Here is a 14,684-nt window from a genome sequence, read left to right as displayed (position 1 = left end):
ACTCCAATGCAGTTTCCATGTGCGCCCAGGACTACAGCAGTTTGAGCTGGGGCTCCAGGTGGCGTCGTCAAGTGGCAAAGGGGCTGGCTGGAGCACGAGGGTGCTAAAGTGTGGGGCTAGGAGGTGGGCAGTCCTGGCTCTTTAACACCTTTCTGCTCCAACCAGCCCCTGTCACTGTCTAAATGTATATTTCAGCACACATAATAACTCCTCTGTAGGATAGTATTATCTACTGTGCCCTAATACCAGCACACATGTAGGCAGTGATGTTTTACTATGGAGTTAATTGGTTAACTCCATGATAAAGCACATGTGTAAATGCACCCACTGATGGCCGTTGACATATGCTTTTATTGATGACTCAGCAAGTACCTAGGTTTGTGTTATACATAATTACTTCTGCTTTCAACACTGGATATATCCACAGATCCAGGTTTGCTGCTCCACGGTCATTTTGCGTCAACAGCACGTGAAGTGCTGGCCAGTATAATCCCTTTTTTGTTTTGCAGGGGTTCAACAAGTGGTAAGCCAGGCCTTTTCTACTAGCATATAGTGTAATTAGTATGCTAGTGAAGGGCATATTTATTCACAAGAAGGGCCAGGCAAGTAGGAGTAAATTTCTATATTCTACCACAGGATTATCAAAATATGGAAGAACAGTTACTCTGCTTATCATTCTCCTTAACGGTTAGCAATGGCTCTGGACATTTAGTGTGTTATCATAGAATTCACTAGAAACATTGTCTGAAAGGTCACAAACCACAAACAGAAGTTTTACCAATAACGTTTAGGTTTTCAGTGAATCATTATGCTTTTGTAGGACAATACTAACACTCCATTGCTCTCTGTACGGATATTTTGCACTTAAAGTAATTTAATTATCATGACAAAACATAGTATGAAATACAGCCTGGTGCTATCAGGTAGCTCTTGTAACACTTGGAAAGTTTAAAGGAATTTCAAGTTAGGAAATGCAAGATCAGATTCTGCTCTCAGATTCAATGTCCTCTGAAAAATTCAGTGTTACGCTAGTTTTCCAGTGCTGGGGAGGGAGAGATGAACAACAGAATTGGTCACATTTATTCAAAATTGTCATTTTCACCTCTTGCTAGGATATGAGGGTGAGAATCTGATGAAGATCTTAAAAGACATTGAGAACAGCACAGAGATTTTGTTGGATAGATGGAAATTTGAAGTAATACCCAATGACAAAGATGAGAAAGGAGATCCAGTGCCTTACAACATCATCAATAATTACTTTTCTATTGGAGTGGTAAGATTTATATTTATGTGATATTTTTTCTTGCCTGCATAATGTCTGCATTGCATGTCTAAGAGTGAAGAATGAGTGGCTACAGATAATTTATTATGTCATTTTACCAGTAAAATGAATACATAGATGACTGACAACAATTTACATGAATTTACTTATACATTCAAACTAGAATTATTTTTCAGAATCTTCCACCCACTCACGTATAGTGGAGATAATCTTGTTGTTCCTACTAGTTTATGAGCAACTATAGCACTAAATTCAGCATGTTACTATAATGACCCTATAAAAATATAAAAAAAATTAAGCATTTATTATCCCTTTTTAGTTACCTTGTCTGTTAATGTTCATACATACAAAATCTTGCTAAAGAAGTGGCATTTTCTTTTTCTTTAGAGCTTTTTTTTCTTTAGAGATGCTTTTCCTCACTTCTCTTTCCTTTATCCTTAAGTTCTCCTAGAAATCAAGAGAATAGTCCTCAAATAAAAAGAGTCATCAAAGTATCTTCTTGGTTCAAAGCCATCATTTAATGTTCATAGGGATCTTCCACTTTGCAAACTATTTTGCAGTCCTCTTTGTTGCTTGTATTTTGGGATGCTTCTATTCATGTGGGAATCAAAGGTAGTTTTGCCTCTGACTTCACTGAAAGTTGGGTCAGTCCTTCATTTTCTTGCAAAGTATGGTTGGATTTAAAAGAGGCATCAATAAGTCTGTTTTTTTTTTTTCTTTATAGTGGTTAAAATAAAAATCAATGCAGATGACCAACGTACTCATAACGTAGAACAAGTAATATGCAGCAGCCACAGCTATCCGTAGGGGGGCAAATCGGGGTGACCGCCCTGGGCTATGCACTTTGGGGGCCCTGCAGAGCTGGGTGGAGTGGCCACAGCGACTCTGCACCACTGCTGCCAGCTTCACATCCAGCCACTTGCTACTGCCCCGCCAATGCTGCTGATGGCAGTGGCAGCTTCTTCAAGTCTGGGGCGCATGGGATCAGAGTGGGGGTGGGGTACCACATGGGCTGATTTGCCCTGGGCCCCGCACTCTGCTCAGGTCAGCTCTGGACACAGCCTTTCTGCTAACAGGGTAATATTTGCATTTACACGGACACCTGCAAGCCCTCAAGGAACAGGATTTCCCACCAAGTTCTTTGAATCTTGATGATCTGAAATTCAGATATATTCCCTAAATGAAAAATGTAGGCCATGTAGAAAATGCAAAAATTTTTGTTTTTTCAAAGTGCCTATTATTGTTGTTGTTGCTATTGTTGTTATGTGTTTTTTGTTTCCAAGTTATTGAAGGATAAACTATATATCCTCACAGCACTGTTCTCAGAACCTTACATCAATTGAAGCTCATGGGTAGTGTGGCTGTAGTCTATGCTGTCATAGCCTCAGATCTACCTTCCAAAAGGTGAAGGGATACTGTAAGTACTAAATGGAAGTAACAGCCTGTACTGCGCCGTGCCAGTAGTGCCCAGTTATTTTTAACTGCTATGTAATTGTAGCAATGTGCTATAGCGAGCAAGCACATTGCTATGGTGATGTAGCTGCAGAGTCATGACTTGTGCCCGACAATGCTACATCACCATAGCACACTGATTCGGTGACATAGTGTCTTGTGTAGATGCAACCAGTACCACTTACCTTATGTGGGAAAAGTAGCCTTAACACAACAGCAAATCAAATCCCAAGTGATCAGTAAAGTCAATAAGTTATTTTTGTTAAGATAGAAGCATGTCTTCTAGAACTACTTATCTCTAGGTACCTGTGCTTTCAAAAATTAGGACGAGGAGTATAGCTAGCAAAACTTCCTCACCTAGACTGACATACTCACCTCACATACAACCTTGGATGCTTGTATATAGTTTGGGTGATGATTCGATACAAATCCTAATACAGGGATGGATAAATGACATGCAAAGTAAACTTTTCCTTAGAAATACTTTTCTTTGTGCCTTCCTGATCTCCTGCCTGTTTAGTCTAAATGTCTAAACTTTGAGACAGATACCCTAAAAAGCCCCCAAATTTAAATAATAATAGTATTGCATGATTATTTTTAATTGCCTTTGATGTTTGAGCCTTTATTGTTTATATGTTCCAGTTATTCTCTTTCAACTTGAGTGCTAGAAACTTTTATTAAAAAAATCCTGAGATTCTTATCTAAAAGTGGCAAGAAGCTGGGATTTAAAATTGTGAGAGTTGGTAGCATTGCTGCTGACCTTTTTCAGTATAAAGTTGCCTTTCCCCCCCCTTACATTTCTATCTGAGGATTGCTTTTTTCACTCTAACAGCTGCAGACCTTTGGTTGCCAATTTGAACTCATAGCTGTTGGCTGCATCTTCTTCTTTTCCACCTAGTAAATGTTAATTAATGTTATGTTGCCACCCTTGTTTTTCCTTTTCTCTCCTCTAAAGAGAGGATGCATTCTCAGAACAGTAGGAATAGATTGAATGCTGTGCTGAAGTAATTTGTCTTGTAGGCAGCCCCATAAGCAGTCATAGGGAGACTGGTGTCATTGAGTAGTTCAATGCAAGAAAATGAGAGTTGGGTTTTTTTGCTATCTCTTGCTGTATTGGGACATCTGTTCCTCACCTGTCTTGAGTCTATGCTGAGTACAATGAATATTGTACAGTGAGTTAGTAACTTGTGTTTTTGCAAGTAGCTTGCTGGGAAGCCAGACTGGAGGCCAGCTACAGTGTCCTGCAAGCTATCCCAAAGTTGATAGGAAGGAGATCAGACCTATGCAACAGTACATGGAGTAGGATCTCTGCCAGGAAAATGCTGTACTTCCTGTTTTTGTCTATTCTGCTGAACAATTTTCAGACCTGCTGGACTCAATCTTGTGATCATAGAATCATAGAAGTAGGGTTGGAAGGGACCTTATAGATCTTCAAGTCCGACCCCCTGCCAGGCCAGGAGAAAAAAAACTGGGCTCAAATGATCCCAGCTAGGTAGGCATCAAGCCTCCTCTTAAAGACCCCCAGGATAGGAGCCAGCACCACTTCCCTTGGAAGTTGGTTCCAGATCCTAGCTGCCCTATCTGTGAAGTAGTTCTTACGGATGTCTAATCTAAACCTACTGTCCAACAACTTGTGGCCATTATTCCTTGTTATGCCAGGGGGCGCTAGGGAAAACAAGGTCTCTCCCAAACCCTTCTGGTCCCCCCTAGTGAGTTTATAGACTGTCTCCAGGTCCCCCCTCAGCCTTCTCTTGTGATCTTTGTTAGCTCTGCCTAGGAGATATGATTGCTTGCCTCCTGTATTCATGTCCTCTTGGGAAAAGCAAGCAGTAATCAGTAAGCAGAACATACCTTTTTCTTCTCTCAAACTGACAGAATTTGTATGGGTTCAGGTGGGTATGTGGGTCTGAGGATCATGAAGAGAGTAGCTCGCACTGTTTGAGCAAGCAATTTTCCAATAGGTGGCGCTATAAGAAAGACCAGAAAGAACACTATGGAAGAAATAACAAAGCCAAAGTGTGTTGATGTCTTGGCTCTGTTTAAGTGCCTGAGCACTGAATGTGTCAGGAGTGAGTTGGCTCCTGCAAGTGTATGAAATCAGAAGTGAAGACTAGACTAAAACCTATTCTCTCAAACCACAAAGAAACAAAAATGTCATGACACCATAATAGATTCATGTTCCTGAACAGATAGACATAAAAGAGGTAATGTTTAGAAACTGGATTTTTGTAGATCACAATAAGAAAACTATGAAATTGTAACAGAGCAAGAAACGAAGAAACATGAAATAAGAACTTTTATGTACTGTAACAGCAAACACTTTCGCATCTCCAACATCTGGATGTGTCTAGAGCATACTATGGGCACCTATGTAAAGTTCTATAAATAAACAGAAAAAATTCTCAACCTTGAAAAATGCCATGTACAAAAAGTATACGTTTAACAAGTATAACCAAGAATCTGGAGAAGAAATAGATTAATATGTAGCCAAACTATGAAAGAATGGCTTAATCAAATAGTAATGAATTCTTAAAAGATGAATTAATTCATTTGTAACAGGCAGAAAGATGTAGGGATGTAAAATGCCAGGGGAGCCCATGTTAATCTACCAGGAGTTACAAGCACAGGGAGAGGTAGTGGTTGATTTTTTTTTTTTTAACAATTGGGGTGTCTTCCAGGCATGTTACTCCTGAAAATAAGTTTTAAAAGCAACTGCGTTTCAAAGTATCACTTGCTACAAGGCAATTGATAGAAAAAAGAGAAAAACATGATGCTATATTAAACAAATGGAAGAAGTCATTAAAGACTTAACATTAGAGTTGCTGAAGTCATAGACCACAAGTTGGATATAAGCACCATGGTAGCCACTGAGATGCCAAGCAAACTGTGCATTTACAGCAGCCCCAGCATTACACAAAGATGTAAACACAGCTCACTACTAAATGCTCACAGTTGAAGAAATATTTCTTGAATTGGCAAAAGTAAAATATCCTTAGTGCTTGATACCCAAGGTAATTTTTACTAAATGCTACTGGAAAATTGAAACAGCTTCCTCATCACCATGAGAAAAATACAGATAGTTGAGAATCATATTTTGGTATCATATTGCAGTAGAAGAATATCAGTGCCATTGTCAAGTTGTACTTAACAGGATTTGTAAGGATTAGTGTAATAGCTGATGACATTCTGATGACATTCATGTACAGGAATGGAGACAGTAAGATGGAAAGAAACTATGACAGATCAGAATCACAGACAGATCTGGCTGATAGCAATAGCTGGGAAAATAAATGAAAATGTAATAAAACACTAGATGAAATTGTGATTGACCACAGTACCATGCAAAATGATGCCACAGAAACGGCACCTGAGGCATTTTTCCTACAAAAGAGATGACCAGTAGCTGTCACTATTGACAACAGAGCAGAGCTTCACCAAAAATGAAAAGAATATTTTACAGTATGGTGAAGAATATTTTATAATGGTGTTTGCCTGTGAAAAGTTCATTTAGTATGTTCAGCCTATATATTCAAAGATGGCAAAATATTTGAGTAGTAAGTGTAGACCACCAGAAAACATTCTTACAAATCTTGGAGTGGCTCCAAAATATCTTCAGGGTATGCTAATAAAATTACAATTTTACCACTTTTGTATACTACAAAAGACAAACTAAGATGTACCTCTTATCCAGACCAGCCTTGCAGCATGAGGATGTAGGAGGTGAACAAGGCTATGAGATGCTTGCCCTAACAAAAAGCAGAGAAAGACATGCCAAATTTCAGCCAAACCATGTGCCAGTTTCCAGGCAAGGGGTGAAAATAATTTGAGAAACACAATAAAGCAAAGATTTACAAGTGCTTATATTCTATTATGTTGGCTGGGTACTAGGAAAGAGGCCCTACCTGTCTCTCAGGATATTGGAATAATCAGGATAAGCTGATCATCATATAAAAAGTCAGTTGGATCATTTTACCCTGATGATTGAGAGTAGGAATTATCTTGGGTGTGCTTTGGAACCATTCTGAGTTAAATACTTGTCTCCAGAGGGCCAAGGACATCATATACTGGCCAAACACGACTATGAATATTAGAGTTAGATGAGCAACTGTGATACATGTGGGGAAATTAGAAAAAAAAGACTGTAAAAATATGTAACTTTGCAAACAGACCTTAAAGAAAGTGGGAATGGGTCTTTTCACTACAAGCCACACAACTATCACATTAGTCAGATTTTTAGAAATTAGAAAACTGTCAGAAGCTCTCATAACAACCATAAAAGACAAAGCAATAACACATTTCAGCTAGATTGGTATCCTAAACTGTTTGATTTCAGATGGGCTCCAGTTCTTTGGAATGAGTGTTTGCATTTTACCTGGGGATGGAAGTTCAGTCCTCTTGCATCATTCCCATGCTACGGATAGTCAAATGGCAATACTGAATTGGAAACTGAATGGCTAAAATTATATTATAAAGAACATCAAAAACCAAAGAACACATGGCAAGGCACCCTTAGAAAAAGAAACATGCCCCGGAATTAATTAATATCAGTGCAATCTAGAAGAGACTTGGGGGTTATGGTGGTTCTTCCACTGAATATAAGCCAACAGTGTGCTCTTGTTGCAAAAAAAAAGCTGACAACATTTTGGGTTGTATTAGCAGGAACATTGCTTATAAATCAAGAGAAGTGATTCTTCTGCTGTATTCAGCACTGGTGAGGGCTCATCTGGTGTCCTGTGTCTAGTTTGGAACATCACACTTCAAGAAAGACATGGACAGCTTGGAAAGAGTCCAGTGCAGGGCAACAAAAATGATCAGGGGCCTTGGAAATGAGATGTATAAGGAAAGGCTGAAATAACTATGTTTAGTTAGCCTAGAGAAGGCTGAAGGAAGGTTTGATAACAGTCTTGACATATCTGATGGGAAATTATAGAGGATGAAGATGGGCTTTTATCTATGGCTGTAGGGAACAGCTAGGAGCAATAGCCTCAAGCTGCAACAGAGGAAGTTTAGACTGGAGATTAGGAGGAACTTTCTGACCATGAGGGTGGTGAGTAGGGTTATGAGAAGCTTCCATTGGTGATTTGATTTGGAGGAGATTCAGCCCGATTTTGGTGGCTGAATCTCTGAATCTGAATCACATCAGGGGACCAATAAAAGGTCCGAATTGATTCAAAGCTCTCTGAATCTTCAGAAAAGTTTCAGAGAGCTTTGATTTGGGCAGTCCCTGGTGGCTGCAGCTGGACTCCGAGCTGGTAAGTACTGGGGGCAAGGGCTGAGCTCATGCAGAAGCCTTCATGCAGTAGGGGGCAGTGGGGGGAAGAGGGGATCGCCCCCCACTGGCAGCATCTGCTGAGCTGGGGCTATTTTTTTCCAAGTGCTGGGACCTGGGGCAGCCATTGCGGACTGTGAGAGGGGTGGGGGATGGGCCTGGCCTGGCTGATTTGGAGATTCGGCAGCAGCCAAATCTTCGAATCAGATTCAGCTGAATCAAATCAGGACAGTAATTTGAATCACTAAATCAAATCACTGTCCCCCGAATCAGCCAAATCTGAATCCAAAGCAAATACTAGGTGCTTCACACAGGCCTAGTGGTCAGTGATTGGAACCTACCTAGAGAAGTTGTGGAATCTCTAAGTAAGTGAGATAGACACTTGACTGGGATAATTTTGTCAGAGGTGATCCTGTATTGAGAAGTGTGCTGAACTAGATCCCATCCAGCCCTACTTTTCTATCATCCTATAATGCTTGAAGTGAGGAAACATTCAGGCCTTGGTGCCAGAAGCCGCAACATTATCTTAGCTGGCACTGTTGGAAGAAATAATAGAAAAGAAAAAAGGCCAGAAAAACCAACAAGTTAAGACTTCAAATAACTACATATGGGACACCCTGTCAGGATCAAGCAATTTCTTCAAGACAAATAATGCACTTGGGAAGAAGATACCTAAGTAGATATTGTGTCTTAGGAGCTTAGGGTAAGTATACACTGCTTTTAAGGTACTTTCAGAAAGCATGCATCAGCCACCCACACCAGTCACACATGTTAGACCTAGAAGTAAGGCAATGAAACAACTCTGAGGGTGCCCTCTTCTACCATTTTCAAGCTGCCAAAGACAGGTCTTGAGAGTAACTAAGTGGGGCTGCTCCCAGAGCAGTTTTACTGCTAATATCAGGGTGTGATATATAAGTGGGTGAGTGGAGTATTTTTGACAGTATTCTGACAGCATCATAGAAGCATTGAAGACATACCTTTAATTGGTTGGATTGCTGAAGAGTTGCAAAGTCACAGAAATAGTCATTTCATCATTTTTAGGAGAAGCTAACTAATTGTGTTCTCACTTGTGTCTTCAAGCAAGTGCTTCTGCAGCAAGGGCCAGAATATTATTCTCTACTAGCTGAAACCTACAAAACATTTGCAATTAAATTTTTATTGCAAAAGTATTTCTTAAATACAGGATTTTTAGTTATCCTTTGAATGAGTACTTTAACAGAATCAAAACTTCTCACCCTCAAAAAGGGTACATAGGGCTGTCCATGTGTAAACACAGGCTTAGGAATTCAAATACATATTCTGACAAAAGTCTGACCTTGTGACTTGTTTATAGTCGTAGAATAAGTGGGCCCTTGTACAGGTAACTAAAGGCCCTTATACATGTGAGGAAATTGCCCCTTTTAATGGTTTAATTGTCCTTTTTAATGATTGAATTGTGTAACAGTGTATATGTTTGGTGGCATGTTATCGTTTAAGTGACTTTTTAATGTAGCAAACTAAAATACAACCCATGTATTTTAGTTTGCTATGTAACAAATTACAGCAATATTCCTTATGTGTACAAGGGCTTTATCCAGAGAAGGCAGAAGGGACAGTGCACAGGGCACTGGAAGCCCAGGTGTGCTCAGGGAAGCTTGGGCTTGGTGCGTTTCCAGTGCCCCATGCACTGTCCCTGCCACCTTGTCTGGCTGCCAGCATACCCAGACACCCTCCTGGCACCTTTCTGGGGCAGCCAGCCCATTCCTGGGTGGTCCCAGGTGGCTGAAAGGTGGTAGGGATGGTGCATAGGGGGCTGGAAGCCTGCCAAGTCTGAGCTTCCCCAAGCACACCCAGGCTTCCAGTGCTCCATGCACTGTTGGATCCAGGCGGTGCTGCCTGCTAGCTGGGGCTACATCCACACAGCTAACATCCCACCCAGGTAGCCCCAGGGGGCACCGCTGCTGTGGAGGGAATCACCAGGCCCCCCACACCTCAGGGGCTGCATGACCCGGCAGCAGCTTGCATGGGCAGGCTCTGCCAAACGTGGGGGGAGGAGGAGGGGCAGGAAAGCAGTGAGGGGCCTGATTTTTTTTTTTTTTTTCCCTCCTGGAAAAAAACCTGCCTATATCTCCTATGGCCAGGGAGCGAGCTGTGGGGGACTCTGGTGCTTCCCTCCACAGTGTCGGTGCCCCAAGGCAGGACCCAGCTGCTGGCACCCTGCCTGGGGGTGCTGCTGCCATGGAGGAAAGCACTGGGACCCCCCGCAGCTCAGGGTATGCTGACAGCTCACCACCTGGCTGCAGAAGAGGAGGGCAGGCTCCAGGAAAAAAATAAAAGGATCATGCCCCTCTCCATTTTTGTTTTTATTTTCTCTTTGGCAGAGCCTGCCTTCTCCATGTTGGGTGGCCTTGGTGCTTCATTCTAGCTCTGACTTGGCTTCATATCTGTTTGAAATGCCTTGGGATCTATAATAATAACATGCTTATTCGGTCTGTCTGAAGCACTCTGATTGGCTTTCAGTAAGCATTATGATTGGCTGCCAAGACAACCAATTGGAGTTCTCCAGGTAGACAGAATAAGCCTGTTATTATTATGGATATTTGGGAGACTTGACACTGTTATTTCCATGCAAATACACTGAGAAAATGGGAAGCTCAAAAATTAAAAGAAAAACAAAAAAAAATTACAATGCAATCTTAAAAAACAAGCAACAATATGATTTATTTGATGGAAGTGGTCCTGATCATTGTTGTGATGACTGTGTTCAGTAAACACAAGCATAGGCAACTGGTGCTGCCTTAGTTGAGGGGGGGGCATGTGCCCCCCCACGATAAGTCCTGCCAACTGGGTGGGGGGGCTTCTCCCCGGGTGATCCCATGATGGCCAGTCACTGCAGCCGATTGCTGCAGCTGCTTCTGGGAGCGGCTGCTGCTGCTTCTGGGAGCAAGCACCAGCTGATTGCTGCAGCCACTCCTGGAAGTGGCTGCAGCAATTGGCTGGCGCCCGCAGGGGAGGCACTGGCACTCCTGCCTGCTCCCCCGCCCATTGCCTAAGTGGTGAGCATGGCCAGTCAGGGGGTGCACCAGCATTATCAAGGGGTGCACGTGCACCCTGTGCACCCCCTGTATGTCACCACTAAACACAGGTACACATAACTGGAAAGAACAACAAACTTTAATTGTGGAACAGTAGACAACTGATGGAGTTTCTCTTCCAGTTACCCAACTCCATCAGTCTCCTGTTAGTGAGCCTCTCTAAATTACAATTTCTATTACCAGATCTTCCCTCTGACTAATAACTAGAAAATCAATTAGTACAAAAATTGATTAACACACATCTACAGAGGAAAGGTTCGCTCTGAAGTGAGTTCTTACTACTAATTTTCTTATTCGCCCTTTTCTGCAACTTTTTCAGGAAGTCTCTGTGAATCTTTCAGGAATTTTCATTTTCCTCTCAGACTGGTGAAGTATCAGACCTGGTTTCCAAATTGGTTTTCATGGGAAGCTTTTCCTCCAAGTCTTGATAGGCTTGAGTCTCTATATTAGGATCAATTGACTTGCTCTTTTAGCAGGTGTGCTTTCTGCATAGTACCAAGTTCATTAGCTACAGACTGTTGAGGTTGATTTCCTCTTTTTAGATGACAGTGTCCATGTATTTTTGTCTGTAGGTAGATTTCTTCTCATAAGGGGAATGGTTGCTTCTTGTGTACTAGAACAATTCTTCCTACAAAGACTGTCCAAATTTGGGCAGGATGGCCAAGATTATCATCAAGAGACATGCCTTTTGTGTTTTCTTGTATTGCAAGCAAACATTTGGCCACACGCATGGTCAAGGGGAAGCAGGGCAAGCCCTGTGAAGAGAGGCTAAAGGGCTGGAACCTATTCAGCCTCCCCAAGAGAAGGCTGAGAGGGGATCTGGTGGCCATTTACAAACTCACCGGGGGGACCAGTGGGAATTGGGGGAGGCTCTGTTCCTCTGGGCACCACCAGGGGTTACTAGGAATAACGGCCACAAATTGTTAAAGAGAAGGTTCAGGCTGGACATCAGGAGACATTACTTTACAGTTAGGGCTGCCAGGCTCTGGAATGGGCTCCCAAGTGAGGTGGTGCTCTCTCCTACCTTTGGGGTCTTCAAGAGGAGGCTGGACAGATATTTGGCTGGGGTATTATGATCCTGGCACCCGTTCCTGCCTAGGGCAGGGGGTCAGACCTGATGATCTGTTTAGGTCCCTTATGACCCTAAGTCCTATGATACTATGATTTACTTCAATTCAGTTTCTCACAAGCTGCCAGACCCAAAATTGGTGTCATTTCCATAGGAACCATAATGAATGGGAGTTTGTATACTCTGTATTTATGTTAGGTGCTAGTGACACATCTCCCTTTTCCTGGTAGATTTGTTCCTGAAGATCCAGTTATTTTCATGTTTGTTGGATTCACTTTTCTTCTCAATTTTAATTTTCTATATTTGTGCTCTGGCAAAATATTAACCTATAGTGCTAGGCAAAATTTCACCGGGTGTTTCGTTTCAAATCTGTTTCAATGTGTTTTGAGCTAGAAGCAGTGAAATTGACATAAAACCAAAGGCTTCGAAACTGCTTCAAAACAAAATGAGGGCAGTCGAACCATTTGAAAAATTTCAAAATGTTTCAAAGCTGGTCTTGCTTGCAACTAAACAGAAACTAGGGACAGGGAGGGGGAAGAGGGCAGAAGGACTGCTCTGATATGGACATCTAGCTCCCTGTTCGATTCCCCAGCTTTCTGATTGCTTTTTCCAGCTCTCTGGTAATTTCCCCAGCTCTTCCCGGGGGGTGCGGGCCCCCTTATGCATGCAGAGTTTCAGCCTGCAGCTCCTCCCAGGGGCAGCCTACTGTTTATTATTGTTTAAGTTGTAAATGCTGTAAAAAAACCTTGAACTTGTAAAAGCTTATAAGAAAACAAATAGTACTTTCTTATAATCGTAAATGACTGTAGTGTAAAGAAAAAAAAATATTCCCCAAATAAGTGTATCCTTGAGAACATACTTATTTAGCTCTCATTCATTTCAGTTGTTTCTCATGCATCTTTGCCTCTATTTATCATTTACACATGCAAAGTTACTGAAAGCACTAAAGTTAAGATTTGGGATATAGTTAACAGCCTCTTATGGTTGGTTTTCCAAAAGTGTGATTAGCATCAGCCAGTGTTTTACTTGCTGAAGTTAGTGAAGGTCCTTTTTTATGTTTAACTCTTCATCCAGTGAAAACAGATAGGCTAACCCAAAACCTTTAGAAAATCCTTCCTGCCGTCATGAACAAATTCTCCCCTCTCCCTCTCTAAAGAGTTCATATATTTATTACACGATAACAGAAAATAAACTAGTAAGAGCACTGTTTAGCTATTCCTAGAATAATTATAGCCTAATAAGATATTATAGAGCATATGCTACCAGATACTTTACAGTTCTGTAATTTAGAGCATCAGGCCATAATCATAAACTAAACTCGCATTATCTTTCAGTGCAAGACTAATCACTAGGACTGATTTTGAGGCAGATTGTAGCAGCTGTAGTAGTGTGTCTCAGGCATAATCAATGCAAGACAGTGAAGGCTTTAAGTAAAAAACATCATTCTTACTAATCAGAACAGTTCTTATCTTTGTACTACAACATATGAAGTGGCTTCTACTGATATCTTGGAAATATTGTTACTTTTTGCAGCACCAATGTTAATACAGAATTGATGTTATAAGAATGCATCAAATACTACAATAATACTACACATGGCAACAGTGGCAACAATTGTGTGTAATTGCAACTAACTGAAGTTATACTCTTGTACATGAATATAAATATGGCTTTGGGGAGTTATCATAGAATCATAGAAAATTAGAGTGGGAAGGGAGGCCATCTAGTACAACCTTCTGCTGAAAGCAGGACCAGCCCCAACTATATCATCCCAGCCAAGGCTTTGTCTACCTGAGTCTTCAAAACCTCCGAGGAAGGAGATTCAACAAGTTCTCCTGGGTAATCTGTTCCAGTACTCTACTACCCTCCTTGTGAGGGAGTTTATCCTAATAGCTAACCTAAACTTCTCTTGCTGCAACTTGAGACCCCACTGCTCCTTGTTCTGTCATCTCCCACCTATAATATCAACCTAGCTCCATCCTCCCTCTTTGGAACTACCCATCAGATAGCTAAAGGCTGCTGTTAAATCCCCCTTGGTCTTCTCTTCACTAAATAAGCCCAGTTCCCTCTGCCTCTCATAAATCATGTTTTCCAGCCCTCTAACCATTTTTCTTGCCTTCTGCTGGACTCTTTCCAACTTGGCCACATCCATTCTATAGTAGAGGGCCTGAACCTGGACACAGTACTCCAAATGTAGCCTCACCAATGCCAGATAAAGGAGAATGATCTCTTTGCTTGATCTGTTGGCAGCAGTTCTACTTGTATGCTTTCAGACTTTGCAACAAGAGCACACTGTTGGCTCATACTCCACTTATTGTCCACTGTAACTGCCAGGTTCTTTTCTGCAGGACTGCTGCTTAACCAGTCAGTCCCGAGCCTGTACCAGTGAAAGGGATTGTTCTACCCTAAGAGCAAGACTTGCACTTCTCCTTATTGAACTTCATGATGTTTCTTTTGGGTCAATGCTCCAATTTGTCAAGGTCTCTCTGAATACTTGCCCTACCCTCCAGTGTATCTACTACTCCCCCAGTTTGCTGT

General features: G+C 41.6%; 1 protein-coding gene across 2 annotated transcripts in view; it reads left to right on the top strand.

Moving 5' to 3' along the window:
- DGKB (diacylglycerol kinase beta) overlaps nt 1–14,684 on the top strand; it is a 742,837-nt gene that overhangs the window by 320,113 nt on the left and 408,040 nt on the right. For both annotated transcript variants that reach the window (XM_019508504.1, XM_019508505.1), the window contains one exon: nt 1,113–1,273. In XM_019508504.1, the coding sequence (XP_019364049.1) occupies nt 1,113–1,273 (161 nt within the window). The remainder of the gene's footprint in view (nt 1–1,112; nt 1,274–14,684) is intronic.

This window comes from Gavialis gangeticus, unplaced genomic scaffold (assembly GCF_001723915.1).
Source record: "Gavialis gangeticus isolate Ggan-Ray unplaced genomic scaffold, GavGan_comp1, whole genome shotgun sequence".
Taxonomy (NCBI): domain Eukaryota; kingdom Metazoa; phylum Chordata; order Crocodylia; family Gavialidae; genus Gavialis; species Gavialis gangeticus.
The sequence above is the reverse complement of the archived record's forward strand: the minus strand, read 5'-3'. Positions and strand labels throughout refer to the sequence as shown.